General features: G+C 63.7%; 3 protein-coding genes across 3 annotated transcripts in view; 1 reads left to right on the top strand and 2 right to left on the bottom strand.

Moving 5' to 3' along the window:
• Positions 1 to 94: 94 nt before the first annotated feature.
• TEPSIN (TEPSIN adaptor related protein complex 4 accessory protein) lies at positions 95 to 5,405 on the bottom strand. The gene is made up of 13 exons (XM_054846994.1): positions 5,229 to 5,405; positions 4,827 to 4,899; positions 4,579 to 4,670; positions 4,329 to 4,422; positions 4,049 to 4,116; positions 3,816 to 3,894; positions 3,368 to 3,439; positions 2,611 to 2,817; positions 2,316 to 2,490; positions 1,900 to 2,013; positions 1,606 to 1,684; positions 1,343 to 1,477; positions 95 to 1,071 (listed from the first exon to the last, which is right to left on the bottom strand). The coding sequence occupies exons 1-13, from the start codon at positions 5,268 to 5,270 to the stop codon at positions 592 to 594; spliced, it is 1,710 nt and encodes a 569-aa protein (XP_054702969.1). The 5' UTR covers positions 5,271 to 5,405; the 3' UTR covers positions 95 to 591.
• A 332-nt stretch (positions 5,406 to 5,737) lies between these two features.
• NDUFAF8 (NADH:ubiquinone oxidoreductase complex assembly factor 8) lies at positions 5,738 to 6,691 on the top strand. Its single transcript, XM_054846446.1, has 3 exons — positions 5,738 to 5,876; positions 5,968 to 6,078; positions 6,173 to 6,691. Exons 1-3 carry the CDS (start codon positions 5,796 to 5,798, stop codon positions 6,191 to 6,193), a joined length of 213 nt encoding a protein of 70 aa, XP_054702421.1. The 5' UTR covers positions 5,738 to 5,795; the 3' UTR covers positions 6,194 to 6,691.
• Positions 6,692 to 13,131, bottom strand: part of SLC38A10 (solute carrier family 38 member 10) — a 38,458-nt gene continuing 32,018 nt past the window's right edge. The window contains exons 15-16 of the mRNA XM_054846445.1: positions 10,297 to 10,476; positions 6,692 to 9,959 (exon numbers count right to left, since the gene is read on the bottom strand). Coding sequence (XP_054702420.1) covers positions 8,785 to 9,959; positions 10,297 to 10,476 — 1,355 coding nt within the window. The 3' untranslated portion in view covers positions 6,692 to 8,784. The remainder of the gene's footprint in view (positions 9,960 to 10,296; positions 10,477 to 13,131) is intronic.

Here is a 13,131-nt window from a genome sequence, read left to right on the forward strand (position 1 = left end):
GGCGGGGGGGGGGGGGGAAGCTGTGGGGCGGGAAGCTGTGGGGCGGGAAGCTGTGGGGCAGGCTCCAGCAACGGCGCAGGAAGAAGTCACGAGGTCCCAGACCCGAGCGTGGGGTTTATTGGTGGGTCCCGGCCCCACTGGACGGCACCTTCTCCCACCCCGACCCCACAAGCACCGAGGCTGGAGGCAGCGGGGCCACCCCGGAGCCCCCATGGCCGTGCCGGTGTCCCCAAATCGCCCCCCAGCTCAGCCCTGGCAGATCCCTGCCCCGGCTCCCCCCTCCCAGCCCAGCCGAGCGAGGGGCGCCAGCAGCCGTGCCGGGGGTTTTGGCAATACGACAGCGTGGGGACACGATCACCGCATCAGAGCGCTGACCCCACGGCCACTTCACACCCCTGCCCCCTTGGCAGCCCCCTTCCCTCTCCCCTGCCCGTAGGGCTGCTCCTTTGCTTTTCCCCGGGGGAAGCTGGGGCCGGCCGGTGCAGGAGCAGCTGGCTGCCTGCGGAAGAGCCCCGGGGGGTCCACGGCCCGACAGACCCCGCAGAGAGGGAGGGCAAAGCCCCCGCAGCCCCCCCGGGAGCCCGATGGCAGCTACACGTTGAGAAAGGCGAAGGCCGAGGGCGACCGGCTGCCTTCTGCGTCCGTCCGCCTGTCCCGGGGCTGGGACAGCGTCCGCGGCTCTGCTGGCGGGGAGTCCGGGCAGAGCACCGTGCCGGGACGGGCCACCAGCTCCATGCCGGCGAAGAGGGACAGGCTGCGGGAGGGCGCAGCGGCACCTGCCGTGTCCCCTGCCAGCCTGCTCGCTGCCTCCTGCTCGCAGGGACAGGCTGGCACCGCGGCACTGGGCTGCCCGTGGGTCTCTGCTTCCACCCCCTGCTCCTCGCCACAGGCTGGCACGGCCACGGGGAGCGGGGCTGCGCTCAGGGGGGTGAGGATGCTCTCGCCTGCCAGGGGCGGGATGTCTGTCAGCAGGTCCCCGGTGCATGGGGCTGAGCCCACGGCGAGGGCGGAGGGGTCCGCGCTCTTCGGGGAGGGCTGGCCTCTGCAGAGCGCCTCGAACTGCCGCAGGATCTGGGAGGACAAGAGTGGGATGGGCGGGAGTGAGCGGCATCGGGAAGGGGGCCCGGCCCCGGCACCTTTTCCCAGGCGGAGAGACTGTCCTGGGGCTCAGCCCCGGTGTCCCCTCCCAAGGCTCAGCCCTGTCTCCTGGGGACGGAGCGTCACACCCCCCAGGCTCCTCACTCCTGGGAGAGGCGGACAATTCCCACACGCACAGAACCACTCCCGAGAGCTGGGTGTCCCAGTCCCCGGGGAGAGGACACGGGGACGTCCCTGGAGTCACCTTCGTTGCTCGGTTGGCGACGGGGCCAGGGCTGCCTCGGCTGAGCTGCTGCAGGTGCTGCCGAGTCACGGCAAAGATCTGGTCCAGGGAGAGCAGGTCGGAGCACATGAGGGAGGAGATGGCGCACATGGATCTCTGTGGGGAGGAGAGCCCGGCTGAGCCCGGCAGGCAGGACAGGCACCCAAATGCCCCGGCTCGGCAGCGCTTCTTCCCCCCGCCCTCCACCCTGTGCCGGTGGCACACCGGGACTGCCCTGCGCTCACCATGCGGACGCTGTCGCTGGGGTCCTCCAGCGCCCGGCTGAGCAGCTCCAGCACCACCTCGCAGTTCAGCAGCCCACACCTGGCCAAGAGGAAAGGGTTACGGCCACGCTGGCTGCAGGCAGCGCCCCGGGAGCGGGCAGCCCTCCTGCCCAGCAGCGTTTCAGCCCCAGAGGTCCGGGTCAAGGTAGCCAGTGAGGTGAGAAGGGTCGGGTCACCCCTCAAAGACCCTGCAGCGCTCCCCACCTGACCCCACAGCACCCACGGTCCCAGGGAGCACCCGCTTCAGGCACTTACTCCTTGACGAAGTGCTGTGCTTCCTCCCTGGTGAGGAAGACTCTGGCACCGCGGGTCAGCGCCGACACCAGGCTCACCTCCCGCACGCAGTCGCCGAGGCTGTCAGCGTCCACCCTGCCCGGGGAGGTGTGTGGGTGGGCTCAGGGGCCAGCCCTGCTCCCTCCTGGGGGCCCCAGCACAGACCCCCCCACCCTCCTGTGGGCAGGGAGTCCCTCCCAAATCAGCTCCCCCACCCGTGGTTCTGCCCACCCATGGGCTGCCGGGGCTGGGAGGCTGAACGTGGCAGGAATCCAGCCCAGCAGTGCCAGGGGACTCAAATTAATGGCGTGGAAATGTGAGGGCACTGTTTCTGGAGACAAGGGAAGTATCTCAGAAGGTCCCGGGGGCAGGGGAGCCCCCGACGGCCCCGTTCTCACCTCTCGGCCGTGTGCGTCAGCTCCCGGCTGGCCCCGGAGTGGCTGTCGCTGCCCGATTTGCTGCAGGAGTCCGAGGTGCGGCTCAACTCGCCGTTCCCCTGCGAGGAGTCCTGGGAGCTGTGCCCGCTGTCTGCCTCTTCCCAGCCGCCCCCGGCCAGCCCCGGCTGGTGGCTCACTGCAGGGACAGCAGCAGTGGGGTGCTGACCCCCAAACCAGCCCCAGTCCTTCATGGGGACCCCCGCCAGCCCCCCCAGCAGCCGGTACCCACCCCAGCCCAGCAGCGGGGTGGACCCACCTCGGGTGCTGTGTGCTGCGGCAACCGCTGGTGGCTTCACAGCCCCGGCCGGGCTCCTGGCAGGGGAGGGGGCTCTCACGGGCTGGTAGGCGTCCTCATGGAGCTCCCTGCGGTGAGGCCGGGGCCCCTCCAGGGAGGGGAGCACAGCGTGGGCCACCGCTTCGGCCGCTCGCTGGATGGTGCTGAGCAGGGCTTCCCCCGTTGAAGCTGGGCAGAGGTCAGGGCGTCAGGCGCTTCCCAAGGAGCCCAGCCTGGCCCCCGGGCACCCCTCCACCTCGCAGGGTGTCACGAGGGGACGGCAGGGACCTGCCGGCAGAGAGGAGCAGCCCCAGCAGCTGGGCTCCAGGCACAGCCGGGCTCTGCGGGACCTCTGGCTGGACAAGGGGGATGGGAAATAACCTGGGAGCTACCGGAACAGGCCCGGGGGCACAAGGCTGCCTCCCCCATCCCTGTCACACCTCCAGCAGGGAGGGTCCTGGCGGAGCCCCCCACTGCCAGCCCCACAGCTGTGACACCAGCCCCAGCACCCGTCAGATGGCTTGGGAACAGGGAGAGCTGCACAAAGCAAAGGGTGCTCGGAGCCACCCAGAAACACCCGCTGAGAGAGCCGGCAACCGGGTTAGACGTCTCCAAACACAAGGAGCCTGGTCTAACCCCAAGCAGGACCCCTGGGGCTGTGGCATCACGGCGTGCAGGCAGGGCGGTACCAAGCAGGGGACCCCCACAGCACCAGGCGAAGGCACGGCCAAGGACTTACCAGAGCTGCTTTTCTCACTGCTGAAGCCAAATCCCTGCAAGGAGCCGCAGGGGCTGGGGCTGGAGCCCATGCCTGGGGGAGGCACAAGGCAGGTTTGGAGGCAGCACAGGCACTCAGGGTCACCCTCCACTGCTGTTCCTCCCCCTTGCCAGCACAGCGGAGCGCCCGGGGCAGTCGGGAGGAGCTGGGAGCAGGGCAGCGTCCCTCCGCTCCCCCAGGCAAGTTTTTCCCTCTGGCCAGAGCTGCGGGACATCCCCAGTGAGCAGGGCCGGGGCTCACAGCAGGGCAGGGGAAGCAGCAGGCACCAGTCACGGGGGCCCAGGGCAACCTGCCTTCACCCCCAGCAGCCCCCCTGGCCAGCAGACCCACAGCCGAAGGGAAGGGACCAGCCCGGTGCTGCCAGCATGGCCCATGGGAGGTGACGGGGCCACGAGTGGCCTGCACTTACCCGTGGGAGGCAGGGGACGGGCAGGCAGCGCAGCAGGCTGGGGGAACGGCGCATCCGAAAAGAGAACGCTGGCCAAGTCCTGCCGGGAGAGATGGGAGAGTGGGCAGAGAGCTGGGGAGCGTCGGGCACCCTGGCCGGGCCCTGAGGCGGGGGTCTGGGGGACAGAGCTGCCCCGCCACTGCAGGCAGGGCCTGAGCGGTCCTGGGCACAGCAGGAACGGAGCTGGCGCTCACCTGCGCAGCCGTCCGGACTTTCTGGTTCAAGCTGTTGCCGTGGAGGGGGTCCGGGGGCCCAGTGAACACTGCAAGGCACAGGGTCAGGGGGGCTCAGGGACAGCTCGGCTCCCAGGCATGGGGCAGGACCCCGGCCCTGGCCAGTGCTCAGCCTCCGGAGCAGCCCCCACAGGCAGGAGCCGCTCCGGGCTCTCCCCCGCAGCCAGGCTGGGTTCTCCAGCACCACACAGGGCTGCTCCCCGCTCTCCTGCCCCAGCTCCCCCAGTCCTCACCCCGTTACCTGCTGCCTCCCGGATGAAGCAGGCGTTCCTCTTCAGCTGCAGGACGAACTGGGGGGAGCCCTGGGTGCACGTGTGCAGCAGGATCTTCAGCACCTGCGGACGCGGGTCTCGGGGTGAGAAGGCCAAGTGGCGGCTGCCCCACCAGCCCTGCGGCAATGCCCACGCTCCGGCCCATCGCCCCGGGGCTCCTCTGCAGCCGGGTGGGGGGGACCTCACAGCGGCCGCCCCCGCTCGCCAGCACCAACCCACCTTCAGCTTGACGTGGCAGGAGTTGCTCTGCAGCCGGTTGAGGAGATACTCCAGCAGGCACTGGCTGCTGCCGGGCGACTCGTGGGAGATCTCTGGGGCGGGGGTTAGGGATCCTGCTCCCCCCAGACCGGGACCGCAGCCCCCAGCCCCGTGTCCAGCACCTCTCCCCCTCCAGCCCCAGCCACCCCCGGGGCCCACGGCCTCCCCCTGACACCCACCCCGGGCCCACCCCCGCCCCCGAAGGATACTGGCGATCTCCTCGAACAGGTACCCGGGGCAGGGGACGTCGTCGTCGGCCGTGCCCCTCAGCAGCACCGGCAGCTGCAGGGAGAGGAGGAGGAGCGGCCTGAGAGGAGCCGGGCCCGGCCCCGGTGCAGGCCCACCGGCGCTGTGTGAGGCCGGTACAGAAACCCCCTCCCTACCCCGGTGAGACCATACCGCTGCGCTGACATCACAGCCCTCGAAATAAGTGACATCACAGCTGTGACATCAGAGGGGAAGGGCAGGGCAGGGGTGCCATGGCAAGGCCGTGGGGCCCCAGGCTCTGACAGCACGGGAGGTGGGAAGATGCAGCGATGAAGTCACGGTTGGAGAAGTGACGTCACGCCCCACGCCCCCCTCCGCGCTCCCCGGCCCGGCCCGGCCCGTACCCGGCTCAGGAAACTCAACCGGTCTCTCAGCGGCGCCGCCATGACACTCCCGGTGCAGGCCCTGCCCGGCCCGCAAGCAGCCTCGCGGCTCCGCCCTCCGGAAGGCGCCGCAGACCAATGAGAGTACTAAACGTTGCCGCTCGGCCAGTCATCGGCGAGGGAGGGCGGAGCTCCGGGCGGAAGTGGCTCAAAAGATTGACGCCGGCGGCAAAAGGGCGGGAGACGGGAAGTAAACAACCGGCATCTCCGCCAATCAGAGCTGCGAGCGACGAGCGACCAATCAGTAGGGGCTCGGGAGGTGGACACCGCGCGTAACCAATCCACGCTTTCAGCAGGCCAACCCGGCCAACGCGAGAAGGCCGAGGGAACGACCTTCCGCCAACACCCAATCAGAGAGCGAGTTCGTTTTGATAGACGCATCATTTCACCTATCAACGAGCCTGAAAGGCGGGGCGTTCGCCGACACCCAATGCGAGGGCGCTTCGCTTTGATGAGCGGGGCGGGCGACCAATCGCGGTTGCTCCACCATGGCGGCGCCCAGGCCGTGAGGCGGCGGCGGCAGCGGCGATGTCGGGCCGGGGCGTCTGGCTGCGGGCGCGGACGCGGCTGCGGCGTTTCCCCGCGCTGCTGGCGGGCTGCGGGGAGCAGGTGGGGCCGCGGGCGGGGATCGGCGGGGCAGGGGGCGGGGAAGGCCCGGCGAGCCCGGCGCCCCGCTCCGGTTCGCTGTCGTTCCCCGCAGGCGGCTGCCTACGGCCGGTGCGTGGCTGCGGCGGCGGCCGGGACGACGGAGCTGCGGCGGGACGCCTGCCTGGAGGAGTTCCGGGCGCTGCAGGACTGCTTCGCCCGGGCGGTAGGGCCGGGGGCCGGCGGGGGGGCGGGGAGCGGCCCCGGGCACGGCTGCGGCTGCGGCGGCTCCGCCCGGGCTGAACCGCGACTCGTTGCAGGCGAAAGCGACGCCGAAGTGACCGGACCGACCCCGCGCACCGGCCTGGAGACGCTTCGGGAAAAAATAATAAAAAAAACCACCAAACCAAAAAACCCGTCTCAAAGCCGGCCCGGTTTGTCCTTCAAGTTACAGAGTCAGGAGCGGGGCCCGGGCCCGCGGGGGTGACCCCGGCCCCTGGGGACCAGCCGGGCGCAGGAAGGCAGCACACCGCCCGCCTCCGCAGGCCCCGGCCCCAGCGCTGCTGCAGCTGCTTGAGCTCCGGAATGTCAAATTAGGGGGTTTTTCTCCCCAACCCAGGCCCCGCACGCAGCGGGTGGCAGCTTCCCCTCCGCCTCCCCGCAGCGGAGAGGAGCAAATCTCAAAGAAAGCGCAAACCCCTCTTTTCCTTCAGTACGTAACTCCTGGCGGGAACGGAGCGAGGCAGATGCTGCTGCCTGCCCGGGGAGCCACGGCCCTGGGGCCAGGTAAGGCTTACCCATCTCTTTCTTTTTTTTTAATTAAATAAAAAAAAAAAGAATTCAGATCAAAATGCTTCAGCTTATTTTATTGATTGGCTCAGCCTCCCCTCCGGTCTCTCCACCCCGCTACAAGTGGTCCCTGGCAGGCAAGAGCCGACGCAGCTCCTGCCGTCAGGAGCATCTTTGGTCCTTTGTGCTCACGCAGACAACTCAACGCCAACCACAGGACAGAGCCCTGCCCTCGCCCTGCCCTCGCCCTGCCCGGCACAGCCCCAGGCAGGCAGCAAAGGGCAGGACGGGGCAGATCCGGCTCCTGCTTTGGCTCCCTCTCACTTCAGAAAGGCTGGTTGGTGCCACGGGGGGACAAAGCCTGGACCCGTCTCCCCACTGCGGACCTACAGCCACACTCTGGAGCCCGCTCCCATCCCTGCCCCCACGGACACGGACGCGGGACGGCTGCGGAGCGGCTCGAGGGCTCCCAGCCGTGCATTGCTTGTGCTTTAAGACAGCGTAATGGAGAAGCTCACTTGTACGATGGGTCCTGAGGGTTAAGGCCGTGGCAGTCCGGGGAAGCAGCGCGGGTGTCTCCTGAAGACGTGCACCCAAGTCCGCGGCTGTTGCCCTGCGGCTCTGTGTCATTTTAACGAGAGATTAAGATGACATCCCTTGAGCAACAGGCACGCGTCCCAGGCAGCGGCAGCCTCGAGTTCCCCCGAGTGACCAGAGCCGGTGTGTCAATCCTGTGTGTCTGATAACGACCCATCCCTGGCTCTGCAAGGACACGAACTCGACGAGGCTGGTTTTACCAAAGACACTTGGAGAGACAGATATAAAAACCACCACAGTGATGAGGTCTGTAGACTCCAGGCTGGGAAATTTCAGCCGTTCTAGTGAGAGCTTTGGGATTTCATTTCTTACATTCGCAAGTCAGGATGTAAAAACAACAACAAAAAAAAAATCAACAAAAGGATGAATCACTGTCTGGGAGCCTGAAAGGAACCAGGGCTCTCAGAGCAGCTCTTCCCTTCCTTGCTCATAAAATACATTTCCAGGGGCAGAGCACTGACATCTACGGATGTAAAACACAGCGTGGGGGGGCTGGGAAGAACGCACAAAACCACGCTCCACCGAGTAACAGAGAGAAGAGGTAGGTAATGCCTGAGCCAAGCCCCCGAGTCCGCCCTTGTAAGCCATGTCTTTTGTTCCCAAATTAGTCACCTCTTGCAGAAAAATCAAGCTGGTTTGGGGGGGAGGGGGCAGTCTGCAGCCCCGGGTTGAGCTTCGTAATGCACTTTGGGCAGAAGTCAAGCCTGAAAGCACAGATGAGAGCGGAGCATCCGGGGAGGGTGGCGAGAGCAAAGCTCCGTGTTATTGCTAGTGTGTGGCCAGCCAATTAAATCCCTGGGAGTAGAGGCAGCACAACCGCAGCAGTTGTGCCCGTTTAAGGCAGCGTTTCTACTGAACTAGGTTCCTAAACCACAACTATCTCCTAAACGTGCAAGACTAACAGCTCCCATTTCAAGAGAAACACCAAAACAATTGGCTAAGCTGGTCCTGAACTCATGACTTGATGCTTCTCCAGAACAAAGCCTTTCCCGAGATGTGCAATCCCTGTGGTTCCAGACCTCCGCCCCAAAGCCCCGCACAGCCCGGGGCAAAGGAGCCCGGGGCAGGCACCAGGGAAGCTTTTCCAAGCAGGCAGGGGAACCTCGTGGACGACCACCTCAGTTCTGAAAGGGGAGTCAAGAGCCAGATGGAGAAGGCAATTCGATATGAAGGAGATGTTTAAAAAGGTCCTTGAAAGTCGGCCTGGCAGGGAACCAAGGTAAATGGCAACCTCTGAAAGCCAGAGGACAGCGGGAGCTTTTCTTTCACGGTTGCCATCTCCTCAGCCACCTGCGGGTACACGCAGGGAGGTGCTACCATCACAGAGACCGGAGAAGCCCACGGTTCCCCGGACGGTTCACAGGTTCAAGAAGATCCCGTGGGTCCAAGCGCTGCGTCCAGCAAAGCGCTGCTGGCTTAGACCAACCACTGCCTGAGCAACGGCGGCCAAAACCCAGCTGGTTAACTTGAACCTTCCCCACGGAGCTCCTCAGCCTCGTGCCTGTGGCCAACACCCGCAGCCACCCACCGAGCACGACCACCCCGCTCACACGCTCCCATCCGCCTGCGTCATCTGCTTGATCTGCCGGCTGTGGACCACCTGCTGAGCCCCCTCCGCAACTTGGTTCAATCGTGTCTCTAGAGCACTCCGGAGGTCGTTTACTTTCACATCTGGAAGGGGGTTCAGGCCAATGAAGACCCCCTCCCCCTGTGCAGCCTCCTCCTCCTCCTCGGGAGGCAGCAGGTCCCGTCTCCTCCGGCGGAGGTCCAGGTCCGCCTGCAGTTTCAGGTCCCGGTTTGGTTTGACGTCGTGGTCCAGCTTCTGGTCCCCCTGGGCGGCCGCTCCTTTCTCGGACTTTTGGGCAGGAGCGTTCTCAGGGCCTGGTTTCTTCTCAGCATTGTTTGAGAGACCTCCCTCCCCGTGCCTCTGCTTGCTGCGGAGACCTCCCTGCGGGTCCTGGGCCTCGTCCACCACGTGCTCCCGAGGAGCCTCCTCCTTCACCTCCCCTTTGCCAGCCAGGTCCCTCGGCCAGGCCTGCTGCCGTCTGCCGGCACCCTCAGCCCCCTCGGTGTCTGCACCTCTCGGTCGCTCCCGTAGGTGCTGCTCGCTCTCTGCCACGTTCCTTCTACTGGAGGAGTCCAGCACAACTGCCAGGTCTTTGGGCTCCACCTGACTCAGTGCTTTGGCTTTAAGGTCTATTCCTGAGTCTCCTTCCAGACTCTTTCCTGCTACTCCCTGAACTTTGGCAGCCCCCAGCTGTTCTCTTTGGATGGGAGCTGTAGCTACTTCCACGGCTTTCAGGGAATTCTTCTTCTCATGGACATCTCTTCCAGCTTTGGCTTCACGATCTCCTCCTAAATCCTCCGCCAAGGGCTTCTTTTCTAGGTGGTTTCTGGCTGCTGGAATGTGTTGGGCATCCCCCTGAAGGGGATCCTGGTTCTCCGCGGGATTTTTAACAGCTCTCTCGTTCTCCTGTGGCAGCACCTTCCGCTCCTTGGGAGGAACCCCAGGAATCTCACGCCTGTGCCCAGCCTCTTCCAGCTTTCCTGCAGTCCCCCTGCGCTGCTCCGCGGAGTCAGCGTGCTGCCCGCCCGGGCCCTGCGCAGGGTGCTCCCGCAGCTCTTTGCTCAGCGCCTTTGCAGCAGCTTCTTCCTGAGCCCCGAGGCCCTCGTCCTCCTTGCTCTTGGAGAGGGGCACAGCGGGCTCCTGCTGCGCTTCCGCTGCAGAACAAAAACCGACATGTAAAAGCTTTTTCTTACGAGCAAGAGGTTCCCTTCTCCCACCACCCCGTTCTGCACAACGGGGGACAGGAGAAAAGGGATCGTGCCACCAACGGCCGCACAGGAAAACGAGGTGAGCCGAGGGGGACAGCGTCACCCCTGCACGCAGGGGCCGGGGATCCCCACCTCGGAGGTCGGGGTCAGACACAGGAACGGCTTTCGCAGAGTGGACTCTGCCATGTGCCAAAAGGATTCGGATCTCTCCCAGCCCGACTTTAAAGCTGCTTTGAGCAGTGATCAGCCCGCGGAGGGGTCACGCTTTTGGTGATGTCCTTACCTTGCTTTGGCTTCTCTTCTCCTCCCTCCTCCTGCCTCTGCTGGTGGATCTCCTTGTGCTGCTCTTCAATTACAGCCAGCAGCTTTGCCTGCTGGTCGAGTAGCTGCTTCTGCTGTACCTGCTGTTCTTTGATCACCTGCAGCAGCACAGCATGATCAAGCAGTTTCGCCTGCCCCGCTTCTAGAAAGGGGAAAAAGAAGAAAGGAAAAAATAAAAAACCCCTCACTAATAATCTCCCAGCGTTGGAGGGGCTGCAGGGGCTTTCCTCAGCGGGAAGGTCCTACTCTGCAAACACTGCCCGTTTGCCGAGAGGGAGGCAAGGACACGGCACAGCTCTGCTGCCGGCAATCCCGGTGGGACCGCTCCGGCGTACCTCCACCGAGGATGGCAGCCAGAAGCCCAGACCGGCTGCTCCCCAGTGCACGTGCTAACACAGGACACTGCCCACCCAAGGAAATTTGGGCGGGGGATCAAAACTCAGCTCTTGTTGTTAACTGCTCGGGGAGAAGAGCCGCAAAGAGGTACAGGGAAGCAGGTCAGCTGGGGTCCCGGCAGAGGGAAGGACGAGGAGGCTGCTTGGGCAGAGCGGGAAGAGGACGGGACCGGCAGAAGTCGGTCGAGAGCGAGGGGCTCGGCTGCCCACGCAAGATGAGCTGCTTTCAAAGCCGCCCCAGCGCTGCTGCAGCTCGGCTCTCTAGACCAACCAGGCTTCTCAAAGACAGATCGTCTCTTTGGATGCACCGCAAAGACTTCATCCCGGCTAAAGCAAGCCTGGAAAGGCCACAAACAGCAAACGGGCAATCTTAGGGGGAACTGGCAGAACTCAGCTAAGGCACAGCACCAGGAGCTGCCCTCAGAGGGAAACTGCCCACGACGGTGGGATAAACCAACGTGGAAACGTCAGCCCAGCATGTGAGGAACAGACGCTGAGCTGGGTCTTTCCAGGGGGCAAGTCCTGGGTTACAGCCAGAGGGACGAGAGGCTGCTGTTGCCTCCTCTCCCGGCTCAGCCCAGTGAAGGTCTGTCCTGGCCCACGGCAGGAAAACACCCACCGAACAATCCTACCGAAGCTTTTGGCGTTGAGCACAGTGAGAGGCCTGGGATCTCGAGCAGCAATCAAAGGTTTAGCAGCCGCACACTCTCGCACGCAGCAGCGCAGGCGGTCGGGCAGGTTGAAACCACAGTGGTGCACAAAGTCAGCCGCGCCGTGCCGAGCCACCACCGCAGTAGAACTGAGCTCCCCGCGCCACGTCACGGGAGGAAATCCCTGCCCGCCAGCCCTTCACGGCCGCGAAGTCCCACAAAACAGACTATTTCGGGCTAAGCAGAAGTGACTCACATCGATTCACTCGCTGCAACGACACGTCAGGCACAAACTGCGAGTCCCAGGTCTGCACGGACACGCTGCTGCCTTTTCTCTGCCTGGACAGACACCCAGACGCATCGTATCATATCCGGAGAGTACGAACCTGCGTGTGTCTCGCCTCCCACACCAGCAAGCAGCTTTCCTCTGAAAATCAAGGTGTTTCTAGACCATTATGTCCCACAGAAAATAATGTCAAAATTAATAGCCTGGAAAATGCCATTTAAATTAAAAAGGGATGCTGCCCAGGTGAATCCTCCTCCAGCACACACTGCCTCCCCCTGTCCCGTAATCACCCACAAGGTGATTCCAGAGAAATATTTCCAGCTCACATTATGGTGCTATTAGCCAGGGGCCCCTGAAATTCCCCTTCCGCTCCGCTCACAGAAAGCTGGGCGGCAAGGGGGAATTCGGTAGTTTCAAGAGAGCAATTGACTTCTCGAGATCCGTTTATTTTTCACACTTTGCTCAGAATAAACAATGAAAACAGAAGTAATTTCTACTATCTTGCTCTCTGAGCATGCCAAGGTCCCAGCTCAGCATGGGAACATTTGGGTTGAACACGCAGCAGGCAAAGGTTTAATGTCAAATGAAAGCGTTTCTCACCGAGAGCTCTGCAAACACGTGTAACTCCTGTATTTTTGCAGCACACCTCTTCCCCACGAACAAAAGGCAACGCTAACTCCTGGCTCCTCCTTTGATCATGGGGAAAGCAGGCCTCAGCCGGTGCTTTGGCTGGATTTTAACAGGCACTCTTCATAAAAAAAACCACCTTAAATGATTATAAAATGAAAGTATTTGAGTTCACGCGGCTCAGGGCAGCTACAGCCGGAGCAGCGCTCAGCAGGGTCCCAGCTGTTTGCAGAGAGCACCCATGGAGCTGCCTGCCCACCGCCTTGCTCCTGCAACGCCTTTTCACCCCTTCCACCCTCTCCCAGCCTGCGGGTACGAAGCTCAGCCCGGAGCAGAGGAGCAGAACAAGCCCAGAGCACCGTTGGATGACATCCTCACGGGACAGCATCCTCAGTAAGTCCCACACAGACTGGGATGGAAAACCCCACGGAAACTCACGGCCCTTCACTCTCCTTGAAATGTGAAGAGTCCTCATCGGCCATACCCACCGCTAGCTTTTTACGCTCAGTTTTTCAAGTCCCGTTGCAATCCAAAATGGAAAGAAATTAATTCGAAAACCAAGACGTAACCACGAAACAAAGAGGAGGGCGCTACGCTCCCCAGGAGCAGACCCTGCCCGCTGCCATCGCTCATCGGACCCAACGCCCATCACCTTGGAGCAGAGCAGCAAGAGGAGCCCGAGCTCGGGCTGCAGCCCCTCCGGCAAGGCAGAGGCCAAAGGTGCGGAGCTGAGCCTGAGGAAGGGCTCACCGCACAGCGCCAGCCAAACGGCTTCACTCCGGTCTCGCTCTCGCCGGGGCTTGAGCCGCTGCAGCCGGGGAGCAGCCGGACCCGTGTGC

The sequence above is a fragment of the Grus americana genome, chromosome 18 (genome assembly GCF_028858705.1).
Source record: "Grus americana isolate bGruAme1 chromosome 18, bGruAme1.mat, whole genome shotgun sequence".
Lineage (NCBI taxonomy): Eukaryota > Metazoa > Chordata > Aves > Gruiformes > Gruidae > Grus > Grus americana.

Bases quoted from the DNA above. Each gene is read 5' to 3' on its own strand.
- TEPSIN (XM_054846994.1), bottom strand. From the start codon at position 5,270: ATGGCGGCGCCGCTGAGAGACCGGTTGAGTTTCCTGAGCCGG. The intron at 3,895-4,048 runs GTGAGCGCCAGC...CTCTCCCGGCAG, and splicing joins AAGTCCGGACGGCTGCGCAG to GACTTGGCCAGCGTTCTCTT. The intron at 1,478-1,605 runs GTGAGCGCAGGG...TCCTCCCCACAG, and splicing joins CCAGCGACAGCGTCCGCATG to AGATCCATGTGCGCCATCTC.
- NDUFAF8 (XM_054846446.1), top strand. From the start codon at position 5,796: ATGTCGGGCCGGGGCGTCTGGCTGCGGGCGCGGACGCGGCTGCGGCGT. The intron at 5,877-5,967 runs GTGGGGCCGCGG...CGTTCCCCGCAG, and splicing joins TGGCGGGCTGCGGGGAGCAG to GCGGCTGCCTACGGCCGGTG. The intron at 6,079-6,172 runs GTAGGGCCGGGG...GACTCGTTGCAG, and splicing joins AGGACTGCTTCGCCCGGGCG to GCGAAAGCGACGCCGAAGTG.